Genomic DNA, 14,886 nt, shown 5'->3' on the forward strand with positions numbered 1-14,886 from the left:
CCACCAGCCGTAACGCTCGTTCTATGCGCGATTTCCTGCAAGACAGGAATGTTAGTGTTCTGCCATGGCCAGCGAAGAGCCCGGATCTCAAGCGTAAAATATGACATAACATTATTTATTATACGTTTATTTGATTCACAGCTGCTATATAGTGTTTTGACCTCGACAACCCAACTGCATTTTACCGCAAACTTCGACTACTTCACTTTCTAAAGCGGGCGCAATCGCTTGTTTGCTCAGAGTCGGGTTGGTGATTGTGAGATTGTGTAAAGGTGTTCACGAGATAGATATACGGTGGCCCTGAAGTGCAAATCACAACAGCAAATAGAAAAACGCAACAGCAAATATGAAAACACGACGGCAAATATGAAAACACGACGGCATTAACTTCTACCGGAAAAGGTAGGGCCTATCTAGCAGAGGACGGAGCCTCCTGATTGGACAGACGAACTGTCTGTCTTTTAACAGGAAGGAGAGGTGAAAAACACGGAAAAGCGCCTACTTTTAACAGAGAGACAGTCCGTCTGTCCAATCAGGAGGCTCCGTCCTCTGCTAGATAGGCCCTACCTTTTCCGGTAGAAGTTAATGCCGTTTTGTTTTCCTATTTGCCGTCGTGTTTTCATATTTGCCGTTGTCTGTCGTGTTTTCCTATTTGCTGTCGTGTTTTCCTATTTGCTGTCGTGTTTTTATATTTGCCGTTGTGTTTTATGATTTGCTGTTGCGTTTTTATATTTGCTGTTGTGATTTGCACTTCAGGGCCACCGTATAGATAACAAGCTTTAGTAAACTTGTGAATTTCGCCAGCCGTCTTCTCTCTTTTATGGAGACAGTCGCGGTGTTTTTAGCCCCCCAACGTCACCTTACAGGCAGCTAACCCTCACCTTAACCCCTAAACATAACCATTGCCGAGCTGCCTGGAAGGCGACATTGGGGGCTAAAAACACCAAACACCGCACGGTGGGAGGAGCTGTGTGTGTGTATGTGAGCGAGACACAAGTGACAGACAGAAGGACGAAGGAGAGCGGGGAAAGGAAATGCAGAAGAACGTGTTTTAAATAGCGAAACACAATGTGCGTCAGCCGATGTTGATAGTGAGGCGCACCGTCACACATTAGTCTATGTGTGGGAAACACTGATGTCATGTCCCCTGAGCTAGCTGTCTCAGGCTGTACCACCTAGTGTCATCCAGTCTGTCCCCTGAGCTAGCTGTCTCAGGCTGTACCACCTAGTGTCATCCAGTCTGTCCCCTGAGCTAGCTGTCTCAGGCTGTACCACCTAGTGTCATCCAGTCTGTCCCCTGAGCTAGCTGTCTCAGGCTGTACCACCTAGTGTCATCCAGTCTGTCCCCTGAGCTAGCTGCAACAGCCTGTAGTGTGTAAAGTAAGATGTAAACTATAAGTACCCCAAATCATCTCCAGACTCCATCTGTAACTTGCATCTCTGTTCTCTGCAAAGATGAACTAAATCACCTGATTAATGCAACTTTCTCACGACGTCTCCCGGCCATTTTTCACCGCAGAAAGCTGCTCCCTGCCTGGCTAAAGCTAACATAGTTAGCCTAAAGAAACAAGGCGTCTGTCCCAACTAACGTTACGGTTCGGAGCCGCAACGCTATAGCTATATATATATATATATATATATATATATATATATATATATATATATAGCAAACTTCACAATAAGCTAACAGGTGCAATAAACATATTGCGAAAGACACTCAGATTTGTGTTAGTTGAATGACAATATCAGCAGAAAACTGTACTTTAAAATGTAACCATCATTTAACCATCAACCATATTTTAGTGCTGCCTTTTATATTCAATTCAATGTTCAATTAGTTCAATAAAAAGAACGCTAGACATTATTTCCTTTCATTTGTTTTAAATCCAACAAGCAGTTTCTTGTATTTCTGCAGAATCCTGAAAGCAGCAGAACTGAGAACATTATAATATCCGTTTATCGCACACAATATCATTATCGCATATTTTCCTCATATCGTGCAGCTCTACTCAGCATCACATTTTATAAAGTAGTTCATTGAGAAACACGTGAGCTGCTTTGTTGGGGACACTCACCGCGTCTCTGTCTGGGACAGCTCTGGTTCTGGACGTGATCGCCCCCCTTCAATATCTCTGTTGACATTTCAGTAGTCTATATCCACGAAGTTCCACTTCCGGGATTGCTCCATTGCTGCTGGAAATTCTGCCAGATGTCCATCTTTTCCGCCGGATGTGCGTCCCCTTCCTCTTTCTCTGTGTTGGCGTTCTAACCTCTGGTGGATTTGTGAGGACTATGGTTAACTGCTCCTCAGATCTCTGCAGGGTAAATCCAGACAGCTAGCTAGACTATCTGTCCAATCTGAGTTTTCTGTTGCACGACTAAAACTACTTTTTAACGTCCACGTTCCACCAAAACAAGTTCCTCCCTGAGACTATTTAGCAGAGGCACCGTGGCTCCGTCCGGCACTTAGCCCCGCCCAAGACGATTGTGATTGGTTTAAAGAAATGCCAATTAACCAGAGCACGTTTTTCTCCCATCCAGGAATGCTGTGTGGACTAGCCAGACAATGTCTGGCAATGCTAGCCTATATTGGTTAGGACGTCTTGTTCACTCAGACTAAGCTACTAACGTTAACGTAACCACAGCAACTACCATTAGGAGGCGGAGTCTCCTCGCTGCCTCCTGTTTATGCCCATTGTCACGATTGAAGACTGGAGAGGAGGCTTTTAAAGTGCACAATGTGTATTTATTACCAAAACGACACCAAAACATTATCAAACCCAAAATACAAAAAATAAATATTAAACTGAGGCAAAATAACAGCAAACAAACAAAACGGCAACCTCAAAGCAAGCTGCCAAGTCTCTTCTTTCTTCTCCTGAAGCTCTTTTAACTTAGCCTCCCCTAATTGGACCCTACCACCTGCACAGGTGATTATAGGGTGAGCTAACCTGAGCAAGCAACATTAACACTTAGTTTCTCAAAACATAATTACCATTGGATAGATAGGTTACTGCTGACATTAGTATTTATACATATATGTGCACCCACAACAATAGGCATCCCAAATATTATAAAAATGTAATTTACTGCAGAACTATCATACCTATTGTTCTACACCTTAGGATTGCCCTGCCCCTCCCTACAGAAAGGATCTAATGAGGCAAATCTGCATGCACTCTCCCTGATTAAGCTGGTGGGCAGCTGATCTACCCCCCCCCCCCATCACAGGCAGAACCATAGCAAAACCCTATGAACCCATAACACCTACTGAACAGGCCTATATCAAATAATAAAGTAACAAATAAACTGAAACAATAACCTACAACATTACACTGAAATTAAGGATTACACAGACACCAAACAGTATTCATTTTGGGAACAGGGCCCAGTGAAAAGGGAGAAAGGAAGCCTTTTCACACCCAGTATACCAGAATGTTGATGAGATATGAGGTTTGGGCGTGTTAGTTTAAACGGAGATTAGTTCTTCTCCTGGAGATAAAAACACTTGGTGACCGGAGATCACTTTTGGCTTAAAGCGGTGTAAATGTAGCCTTCAAGACAACAGAGTTACATCACCAGAACTGTCCAATGAATGAGTTACACTCGAGTCCATGTGAGTAAAAACTGTCTGGATGTGATTGTCTTTGATGAAGCTGTGAGGACTGAGCTTTCTCTTCATCATCTTCACTCTTCAGAGGAGTGAATGGGAACTTGGTGATATCAGCCTCCTCCAGCCCTTGAAGCTGCTCTCCCTCCTGACTGCTCCACAGTTCCTCCTGCTGGGACGATTCACCCCCACACTTGTGTGTTTTGAACTGATGAAGCCAGGTGAATCTTTTTCCACAACTGTTACAGCTGAATGGTCGCTCCCCTGTGTGGGTTCTCATGTGTAACTTCATATGTTCAAACCGTGAAAAACGCCGACCGCAGACTGAACACCTGTAAGGCTTTTCGCCAGTGTGACATTTCAAATGGTTCTGCAGATGTGCCTTCTGGCCAAACCTTTTACTGCAGAAGGGGCAGCTGAACGGCTTCTCTCCTGTGTGAGTTCGCATGTGTGTCTTCAGATTTGAGTTTTGGTTGAATTGTTTCCCACACTCGGAGCAGCGAAATAATTTCTCACGAGAATTATACCTGCTCTTTTTCGGAGAGGTGAAACCTAACTGAGGTTCTCTGCTCTCATCTCTTTGTTGGCAAAATTGTGAGGCCACGGCAAAGCTAGATAGTTGTCTAGGTTCAGGAAAGTCTGAAGCTTGGTCTTCAGTCTCTGGTTGTAAAAGGGGATGTGGATGTGAGTTCCTGGCTGGTTCTGGTCCTCCACAGTCCTCTCCATCAGCTTCTATTTCCATGTGTTGAGTTTTTCTTTGATGAAACTGTGAAGACTGAGCTTCCTCTTCATCATCTTCACTCTTCACAGGAGTGAATGGGTACTTGGTGATATCAGCCTCCTCCAGCCCTTGAAGCTGCTCTCCCTCCTGACTGCTCCACCGTTCCTCCTGTTCCTCTTTAATGTGTGGGGGGGGCTCTGGCTCCTGCTGGTCCACACCGGAGCTACACTCCTGCTGCTCAGGGGCAACCTCTTCTTTAACCACAGACAGCTGTTGAACATCTGCAGGAAACAGGAAACACACATTGAGGAAAACGGGGACTTCATGCTTCTAAATACTAACTTCCAGACCGAGTGCTCAAGCTGTAAAGACTGACAATTAAACCTGATTAATTGTTTTGGTATATAACTGGTTTGAATCCTACTTTAAGAACAGGGACTACTTTGTGTCTATAGATAAACATCTGAGCAGACAAATATGAAATACAGAGTTCCCCAGGGCTCCATTCTGGGGCCTCTTCTGATTAACATTGACATGCTTCCACTGGCTCAGATTATGGAAAACAATATAAATTACCATATAATGCAGACGACATACATTTACATAACCATATCCCCAGGGGACTATGGTTCAAAATTGACGGCTGACTGTATAGTCAGGGAGATGTTTTATTTTTAGTTTAGTATATTTTATTTTGAGTGTAAAATATTCTAAATAAATAACAATGTTCTGAGTAAATATGATGAATAGGTTTGGAATTGTTATTAGAGCTGAAATACATTTTTTTTGTTATTACAGAGTGAAAGTACAGAAAGAAGGAACCATTTGGTACCGGAACAGAATTTCAGGTACCGGTATCAGTAACGGTACGGATAAAAATGTACATGGTACATAGGTACCCAAACCTACTGAGGAGGAGCGACTAGGTCGAGCCGGTCGATCACAGATTTACTGATGCTAAAATGGAGAATACGCATTGTACATACTTTACACAGAGTGAGCATCAACTTCTTGTGTAAGTATGATAACGTGAAACTTTACATTATTGTAAAGAAGAAACACGGCCTCTGTGATAAAACAGCGAGAGAAAACATTGCAAACAACTGCGGACCGACTGAATGCGTAAGCAGCCTAAAAATAGACATTATGTGACCACGACTCTGAACTGTAACCGTCATATTCATACCATTCAATAAATTAAGCTGCTAATCATTTGCACACATTAACAGTTGTATATTTTGCCTTAAAAGTGGTTCGTAAATGTACACTACCGGTCAAACGTTTAGGGTCACTTAGAAATTTCCATTCCACTCCATTACACAATACCAGCTGAGATCATTGTTTTTTTAACCAGAGCAGCAGTTTTCTGATTACATTATGTGCTTACTTAATTGCAAAAGGGTTCTCGACTGTTGGAGAAAGAAGTGGCTGATCTTTAATGCAATATTATCGACATTGCCCATCATCAGCAACCATTCATCCAATGTTCCAAAGGCACCTTCTGTTTACTAATCTGATATCATTTTAAAAGGCTAACTGAGAAAACATTGGAGAACTCTTTTGCAATTAAGTAATCACATAATGTAATCTGAAAACTGCTGCCCTGGTTAAAAAACAATGCAACTGATGTCAGCTGGTATTCTGTCTATAATGGAGTGGAATGGAACCGGTAGTGTATATTTATATGTATATATCATTTTTATCATTCAGTCCGTTCGCTATTGTCTAAAATGCAATTTCTCTCTGTTTTATAACAGAGGCTGAGTTCCTTCTTCACTAAGGATCGACCGATATGGTTTTTTTAGTGCCGATACCGATTCCCCCCCCCCATCAGCCTTAGCCGATGACCGATACGGGCTGCCGATTTTCTTGAGCTGATATTTGGAGCCGATACTGCTTTTGCTCCCTCAATTTACATCATAAAGATGTAAACCCTGCCACGCTGGATTTGTTTTTGGAATCTGGTCTGCCATTTCATTAAAAATAAACAAAAACACAGATCTGTGTCACTTCTGCAATCATCTTACATTCATATCACCCAAATTATGTGTTGCAATGTGCATCATATGGATGGGTGCACTGCATAGGGTTAACTGTGCAAGGGTAAAAGGCTTTCATCAACATCTACAACACAGCCTTGATGACGCATTGCTTGCTGACATATAAGACAGATATAAATCAGGTCATCACAAAATGTCCTTTGTCAACACATTTAAATAATTTAAGAAAACAATTAACCTGAAAAGTAGCCATTGAAATAAAGTGCTTGAGTTGTAATTGCCATGGTGCTAGTGGGGGCGGGGCAGTGCACGGTGTGCACGTGAACAGCAGCGTCACCAGCAACACAGAGCTGCCTGTGGACGCCCGTCTGTAAATAATGCATAACGCAGCAGCCGCGTATCGGCAAGATGTCGATACACGCAAAAACGCAAATATTAGCCCGATATATCGTCCGGCTGATAAAATCGGTCTATCACTATTCTTCACATATTATATGCTTTGCTTCCTCTAAAATCTAGAAACTAGTAAATGTAATGCACACTGTAAACAATGACTGTAACTGAGTATTCATCAGTTATTTCCCCCCAGGAAAATATAAGGTCAAAACCCATTGATGTGTTCTCTCCCTTTTGGTACTGTATATTGTTACACTATATACAGTAGTTACTGGTCCAGTGAACTAAGACTATAATTAAGGAGGACTGTGCAGTTAGGATAGGTTTTTATAATGGTACAATCCTCCCAAATTATAGTCCCAGTTTACTGGAGAGAGAACACGTTGTGTGCTAAGAATGGCAGATAAAATAAACATGATCCTTTATTGTTAAAGAATAGAAAAGAAATAAAAAGATGTATTGGTCTCTGAGCAGTCTGCTGTTGTTAGAACCATTATAGAAACATGTATAGGACTTTATATAATACTCTTCATCACTGACTTCATTATAGAAACACATGTATAGGACTTTATATATTACTCTTCATCACTGACTTCATTATAGAAACACATGTATAGGACTTTATATATTACTCTTCATCACTGACTTCATTATAGAAACACATGTATAGGACTTTATATAATACTCTTCATCACTGAACCACATCTGTAACTTCATCAGCCTTTTCTATTTCTCTCAACAGCTGCCGTAATATATTCACCAAACGTCTAACAACAATATGAACAGCAGTCTTCATACAGCAATATAACAGCACCAACCACACATTAATAATGTTTCAAATAATAATAGTATTAAACTGGACAGCAATATGTACCTGTTGTGTTTTAATGCAGGCTAATGACAAGAATAATAACTGCTCCATCTAGTGGACTGGAAGAGCAGCTGACTATTGTCCTAGTACCAATTCTCTTGGGTTAACGTTGCTTTAAACCATTATGTTGTCATGGCTACATCAGCTGCCACTTCAAATCACGTTGCTCAGGGATTGGGCTTCATCTCACCAGAAAATAAAAAACTCAAAATCATTCATTTAGAGTTCTGTTAAAAGCAGAAAACCCACAAACAAACAACGCCTGCTGGGCTGAATGAGGCCAACAACCATAATTCATCAAAGTTCAACAGAGACCCATCAAAAGGACAGACAGACAGACAGAGACACACACACACACACACACACACACACACACACACACACACCTCACACACACACACACACACACAGTGCGTTTCACTCTTTGTGGGGACCCGTCATTGACATAATGCATTCCCTAGCCCCTTACCCTAACCTTAACCATCACCACTAAATGCCTAACCTTAACCCTTACCCTCACCCTAACCAGAACCTCATTCTAACCCTAATCCTAAAACCAGGTCTTAACCCTCAAACACACCTTTAACCTTGGGGGGTCCAGCATTTTTGGGCCCACAAAGCTGTCGGGACCCCACAAGTATACTGGACTCCCGGTTTTTGGACCACACGAATATAGTTAAACAAGAACACACACACACACACACACACACACACACACACACACACCTCAGTGTGTTACATTATATATACTTTTATGTTCCAGCACAATGCTGTAGTTGTGAGTTTGGAGCTAATGCTTCTTTTAAAGAGATCATGGCTCCCCCAAAAAGAGGCGCTTCCGCCCGCTGTGAAGAAAGACACATTTGAGGCAGAGCTGCGCTTCCTAAACTCCAGCCAGTCCCAACTAAACATCTCCCCAAACTCAAACACAAACACCCTGAGTTTATAGAAGTAAAGGGACCAAACCTGCTCTGTGTAACCGAAGCTGAGGGTTGAAAACAGCGTCCAGTAGCTCCCGTTGTCGCTCGTTCTCCTCTTTTGAACGACAAAGTTCCTCCTCGTACTCTGCTATCGTTCTTTCAAACAGCCCAAATATCTCTTCAGCAGCCGCAGTTAGTCGCTGCTCCACCAACGCTCTCAGCATCTGGACTTTACACATTTTACCTCTTTCTCAACACAACAAAGACACTCTGCTAACACACCTTTCTGCTAGACGCCATCTTGTTCAAAGTGTGTCAGCCGCAGTGAAGGCTACAGCTTCCGGTGTAGCTCAGTTGCTGAGCTTCAAAATAAAAGTCCGGAAGGGTTTTAGGCTAATAAAAAAAAAAAAAGTAATAGTAATAGTAGAGTAATACAATTGATTAAAATACACTTCTGAAGAAAGACACATATTTTAATACATTATCAGAGATCTTAGAAAACAATGAACCAAATTTACAGTTTTTTTTTACAATTGCAATGACAATTTGTTTTCAACTTTCCTGAACTCTTAACACAGCACAACATCCGTCTGTGTAGGCTATACATTTAACACATTTCTTGATGCTTTGACATAAAATGCATACAGTTAACACAAATTTAAAATGCTTGAACTTCTTTTACACACAAGCTCCAAGACCAAAGCAATGGATCTGTACTGACCCATTTACAAATGCTTTCACTCTGTATGTCAGAACAGATAACATCATGTTCTAAACCTAACTTATAGGCTAAAGTCAAAGTGAACAGCTGTTCATATTGTAAATTGAAACACAAATATATCCTCTGGATTTTGTTCCACTGCTACTGAGAAACAGCTGATTGAAGTTATGCAAATAGATGGATCACAGCTGATTGACATCTAGGAAACGCACTAAGGTGTTGAGGTTTTTTCAATCGCACGACCATATGGTAGGACATAAAAGAGGTCCTATTTCAACAATATAGATGAACATAAAGAAAGGAGGAAAATGCCTGCACGAGGGAGAGGAAGACGAGTACCAGGACAATTGTGTCTCTGTCCTGTTTTTTTCATAGACCGTACATTCTATAAATGTTACTCTGAGATGCGTCATTCATTTTCGGTATTGAATCTCTGCAGCAAAAGAAACAAAATGCATGCATTTACTAAACCCAACAAAACAAAAATGTAGAAAGGCTTCAAGAGAAACTGCAGTGCAAAACACAATCTATGGTCAATACAATATACTATTGTCTGTCGTATAAGGGCAGACCTGACACATAAAATAATGTAGTTTCTGTAATTCCATGTGTTAGTGTTCTGTACGACATTGTGCAGTGATTGACTAAATGTTCCTGTCGGAAAAGAACGTGTTAGTGTTTTGGAAGAATGATTTAATTTTGAGACATGATTGCATTGTTTTGGTAGACATAGTACATTGTGTTAGTGTATTATTGTATTTTTTTGTTGGAGTTTAGTTTACAATGTGTGATTTTGAGAATGAAATTGAACTGTTTTGCCAATTGTGTAACAGAAAAGCTGTTAAAAGAACTGAAAAAGATTGTCATAGCGATCGTATAAAACTGTAAAAGATGATACAGAAGATATGTTTTTGTCTCAGCGTTAAACTAACATTTCATCTGTTTTTGTTGTTTGTCTGAAGGTGAAGTTAATGTTCGTGCTTTTATTAGACAGTTTAATATCATATAAAATATGACCAATGCGTCAAAACTTCACCTTATCACTATATAAACAAACTACAGCAACCAAGTCAAATAAATGAATAAACATCAAATATTCAAAAGCTCAGATAAACACGTTAACAAATCACCCAAACAGTATTGGTAATAAGTTTGTTAACTGATCATATTTAGAAATTTAAAAACAAAAACGTACATTGTGAAGTAAAAAATATCGATTTAAAATGCCAAAAAATATTTAGTAGTGTGTGTTATGGAAAAACGCAGGAGCAGCACAACTGATATTCACATACGTGAAGAAGGTTCGGGAGACTTTAATGAACTCTTGAACAAGGAGAAGTTAGATTAAACAGTACAGTGTAGTGAAGTCCCAACTCTCTGAAGTTTCTGTTCCTGTCAGAGTATTTAAACTCACGGGTTGTATATTTAGTTGCAGCGCTGCGTTGCCGATGTGTGGAGAAGGAACTTCGTTGACACTGTTCTTGATTATAAAAAGGTTTATTACATCAGAGGTTCAGCATCAATTTACAAGCTTCTGCAGGAGCTCGGAGAGACGACCGACCCAATCTTCAAACATTGTCACTCTGCCTTTTTTTTGTGTGAATCCAGTATATATCCTTTACATTGTAATAACATAAGGCGTGATATGTGTAAGTATATGATTGGAGTAGGGAACTGACCAATCAATGCCTTTTATCTGGCATAACCCCAAAAACAGGACTCTTCTGTCTTGGGGACCCTCTGTTCATGTTAACAGTTTCCAAATGTTTTCAATACAAGTGGGGTAAAGTTCATGCATCTCCTGATACCAAATCTTAAGTCAAAGTGTAAATCGTCAGACACCACACACGCAAGAGGCGTAAAGCATAGGTGTGACTGGCAACGGACAAAAAAGCAGGAAAATATAGAGCGCGCCTACCATGACGCGGCCACGTCTTGTCAACTGAAGCTGTTCATGTGAGTAGACTGTTGGGCACGGTTTACTTTATTTTTCTGGTTTGCTTTACTTTGCGTCTTGGTGTCACGTACATCACATTACTGCATGAAAATATCTCCGTTGTCTTGTCAGGTCAGGCTATTCTGATCATGCTATGACATTTTCTCGTTGTGCAGCTGGCTCTAGAGGCAGTATTTTCTAACCATGAAGTTATTCTTATTCGTTTTAGAATAATGTCACTTGCCAGGTCATGTAAGGGGTAGACTACAGGATTTATTATACTTGTCAAAACGAAAATAGGAACTCCACTATGTCTCTCTTTACATTTATTTTGTCCAGTTGTCGGCTTCAGCTAAGAAAGAAACAGTTCGCCCCACAAAATTCTTAGAGCACATCAGCTAACCTGCATGTTCCATCGTGACAAATGAACGGACTACTTGCGGAGTGACATGAAGACATGAATCAGAGGCACAAAAAACTTTGACAGCAGTGAGCGGTCATTATTTTTACCAACCCCCCCCCAACAAAAACGGCTGATGATGATGATGATGACGATGATGATGTATGATTTACGAGAGCCTCATTTTCAGGTCAGAAAAAGTCGGATTTCAAGAAGAATCACACCCCCTCGGCACCGTGAACACATATGCTTACCTAAATCATGAACCCAAACACATCAGCAGAATAAAAACATTAGAGAGGTGTAGCCCCTCCCCTTCAGGAGGGAGAGAGAGAGAAAGTTCAAAATAATGGTTAAGTAACAGTTTGTTGTAAAATAGAAACAACTTAAATGAATAAACTGAACTGACTAAACTAATGTAATGTGGTGGGGTTTTTTTCAACAGTGTTTTACTGAATATGTATAAAAGTGTGACTGAAAATAAATTGTCTGGGCGCTTTGTGACCTGAGTGGGTTTACCATGTGTCATCCAAAAGCGACAGAGCCTTCGTCATGAGCGGCACTAAGCTCCGGACGGAGCCGCTGTATAATAGTCGCGCAACAGAAAACTCAGATTGGACAGATAGTCCAGCTAGCTGTCTGGATTTACCCTGCAGAGATCTGAGGAGCAATTAACCATAGTCCTCACAAATCCACCAGAGGTTAGAACGCCAACACAGAGAAAGAGGAAGGGGACGGACATCCGGCAAAAAGACATGCATCCAGCGGAATTTCCTGCGGCACCGGAGCAACCCAGGAAGTGGAACGTGAAGGATATACAGTAAGGTGCCTCTCATGTTCCTTGAATTGCCTCCTCGAGTCCTCCACTTGTCTCCCTTCCTCACGTCTTAGTCCCTCCCACCGAGAAGGCACGGGAGAGACGCGAGGAAATCATGGGAGGAGAGAGGCAAAGGGAGATGAGACGTCCTTTCCTCTGAAGCATCACATGAATACGTCGGCTGTTTGGGCGGAGTTAGCAACTCCTTCAGCTGCACGGCTTCCAGGAAGGCTGCTCTCTGTATCCTCACATATAGCTCCTCGATGATCCCTCCTCTGTCCTCGGGGAAGAAATAAGAGCTTTGAGACGGCCTTCACCGAGGAGGGACAGAACAACTTCCTGTTCAGCCGAGGACTGAGGAGTCGAGGAGATATCAGATAAGTGAGACTAGTTTAAAGATAATTTAGCAAGTGAAAAAAAGTCTCAGTTTGTCATATACAAATCTTTTCCCACACTCATAGCAGCTAAAATATTACTCTCCTGTATGAGCTCTCATGTGTGTTTTCAGATGTTGCTTGCGCAAAAAGCTTTCGTCACAAACTGAGCAACTGAATCGTTTCTCTCTTGTGTGAGTTATCATGTGTGACTGTAAACTTCCCCTCTGTGTAAAAGATTTTTTACAGACTGAGCAGCTGAAAGGTTTGTCTCCTGTGTGCGTTCTCATGTGTGATTGAAGCTGACCCTTGAGCAAAAATCGTTTATTACACACTGAGCAGCTAAATGGTTTTTGCCCTGTGTGGATTCTCATGTGTACATGCAGACTGGAGTTTTGGGTGAATCGGTTCCCACACTCAAAGCAGCTGAATGATTTCTTGTCAGATTTACATCTCTCTTCACTGATAGGAACTTCCTCATGTTTCCGACGTCGTCTGGTCTCCTTCCAAAAATCACTATCAGCACTATCATCAGTCTCTGGTTGTAAAAGTGGATGTGGATGTGAGTTCCTGGCTGGTCGTCCACAGTCCTCTCCATCAGCTTCTGTTTTCATGTGTTGAGTTTGTCTCTGATGAAGCTGTGAGGACTGAGCTTCCTCTTCATCATCTTCACTCTTCACAGGGACAGGAGTGAATGGGAACTTGGTGATATCAGCCTCCTCCAGCCCTTGAAGCTGCTCTCCCTCCTGACTGATAAAGAGTTCCTCCTGTTCCTCTTTAATGTGTGGGGGGGGCTCTGGCTCCTGCTGGTCCACACTGGAGCTACACTCCTGCTGCTCAGGGGGAACCTCTTCTTTAACCACCAACAGCTGCTCAACATCTGCAGGAAACATAATGAAGAACAGACACATTACTGACAACTACGCCAAACTAAACTCAAACCAATAATAATGAGGTAGTTTGTATCGTCATTAATACGAAGAGATTCTGCAAAATAACTTAATGACTTTTCCAAAATGATTTTCGTAATTCCAAGAGTTTTCAAAAACTTGTTCAAAACTTGAAGATTTAACTAATTTCATGACTTAAAAAAAACTTTTTGTGGATTTTAGTTATTCCATGACTTTTCCAAGACCTTCAAAGATTTTAATACTCACTACAATGGTTTCTTACATCTTGAATCATGTTTCAGAGAGTTTAAAGCTGACTGAGGTTCTCTGGTCTCCTTCCAATCAGCACTGTCATCAGTCTCAGGATCAGAAGTTGTCTCTGGTTGTAAAAGTGGATGTGAGTTCCTGGCTGGTTCTGGTCCTCCACAGTCCTCTCCATCAGCTTCTGTTTCCATCGGACCAAAACATTTATGTGTTTTGACATCAGAACGCCAGGCAAATCTTTTGTTACAAACACTGCAGCTGAATCTTTTCTCTCCTGTGTGGACTGCCATGTGTTTCCGTAAACTTCCTCTCCGTGTAAAAGATGTATTACAAACTGAGCAGCTGAAAGGTTTTTCTCCTGTGTGAGTCATCATGTGTTTCTTCAGGTTTCCACGTTCAGTAAAAGCTCTACCACACTCAGAGCAGCTAAAAGGCTTCTCTCCTGTGTGAGTTCTCATGTGTGACCGTAAATTTTCACTCTGTGTAAAAGATGTATTACAAACTGAGCAGCTAAAGGGTTTTTCTCCTGTGTGGACCCTCATGTGTTTCTGTAAATCTCCACTCTGTGTAAAAGATGTATTACAAAATGAGCAGCTAAAAGGTTTCTCTCCTGTGTGAGTCATCATGTGCGTCTTCAGATGTGTCTTGCGGCCAAATCTTCTCCCACATTCAGAGCAGCTGAATGTTTTCTTACGTCTTGAATCATGTTTCAGAGAGTTTAGAGCCGACTGAGGTTCTCTGGTCTCCTTCCAATCAGCACTGTCACCAGTCTCAGGTTCAGAAGAGTCTCCAGTCTGGTCTTCAGTCTCTGGTTGTAAAAGTAGATGTGAGTTCCTGGCTGGTTCTGGTCCTCCACAGTCCTCTCCATCAGCTTCTGTTTCCATGTGTTGAGTTTGTCTCTGATGAAGCTGTGAGGACTGAGCTTCCTCTTCATCATCTTCACTCTTCACAGGGACAGGAGTGAAT

At 41.5% G+C, this 14,886-nt stretch overlaps 2 protein-coding genes across 2 annotated transcripts in view; both read right to left on the minus strand.

Moving 5' to 3' along the window:
• Nucleotides 1-2,762: 2,762 nt before the first annotated feature.
• On the minus strand, nt 2,763-8,826 carry LOC144528577 (uncharacterized). The gene is made up of 2 exons (XM_078267252.1): nt 8,565-8,826; nt 2,763-4,612 (listed from the first exon to the last, which is right to left on the minus strand). Exons 1-2 carry the CDS (start codon nt 8,755-8,757, stop codon nt 3,576-3,578), a joined length of 1,230 nt encoding a protein of 409 aa, XP_078123378.1. The 5' UTR covers nt 8,758-8,826; the 3' UTR covers nt 2,763-3,575.
• Nucleotides 8,827-10,729: 1,903 nt separating this feature from the next.
• Nucleotides 10,730-14,886, minus strand: part of LOC144528561 (uncharacterized) — a 6,861-nt gene continuing 2,704 nt past the window's right edge. The window contains exons 3-4 of the mRNA XM_078267229.1: nt 13,940-14,886; nt 10,730-13,646 (exon numbers count right to left, since the gene is read on the minus strand). The exon at nt 13,940-14,886 is cut by the window's right edge and continues 184 nt beyond it. Coding sequence (XP_078123355.1) covers nt 12,865-13,646; nt 13,940-14,886 — 1,729 coding nt within the window. The 3' untranslated portion in view covers nt 10,730-12,864. The remainder of the gene's footprint in view (nt 13,647-13,939) is intronic.

The sequence above is a fragment of the Sander vitreus genome, chromosome 14 (genome assembly GCF_031162955.1).
Source record: "Sander vitreus isolate 19-12246 chromosome 14, sanVit1, whole genome shotgun sequence".
NCBI classification, from domain to species: Eukaryota; Metazoa; Chordata; class Actinopteri; order Perciformes; family Percidae; genus Sander; species Sander vitreus.

Bases quoted from the DNA above. Each gene is read 5' to 3' on its own strand.
- LOC144528577 (XM_078267252.1), bottom strand. From the start codon at position 8,757: ATGTGTAAAGTCCAGATGCTGAGAGCGTTGGTGGAGCAGCGACTAACT. The intron at 4,613-8,564 runs GTTTGGTCCCTT...TGTTTCCTGCAG, and splicing joins GCTTCGGTTACACAGAGCAG to ATGTTCAACAGCTGTCTGTG.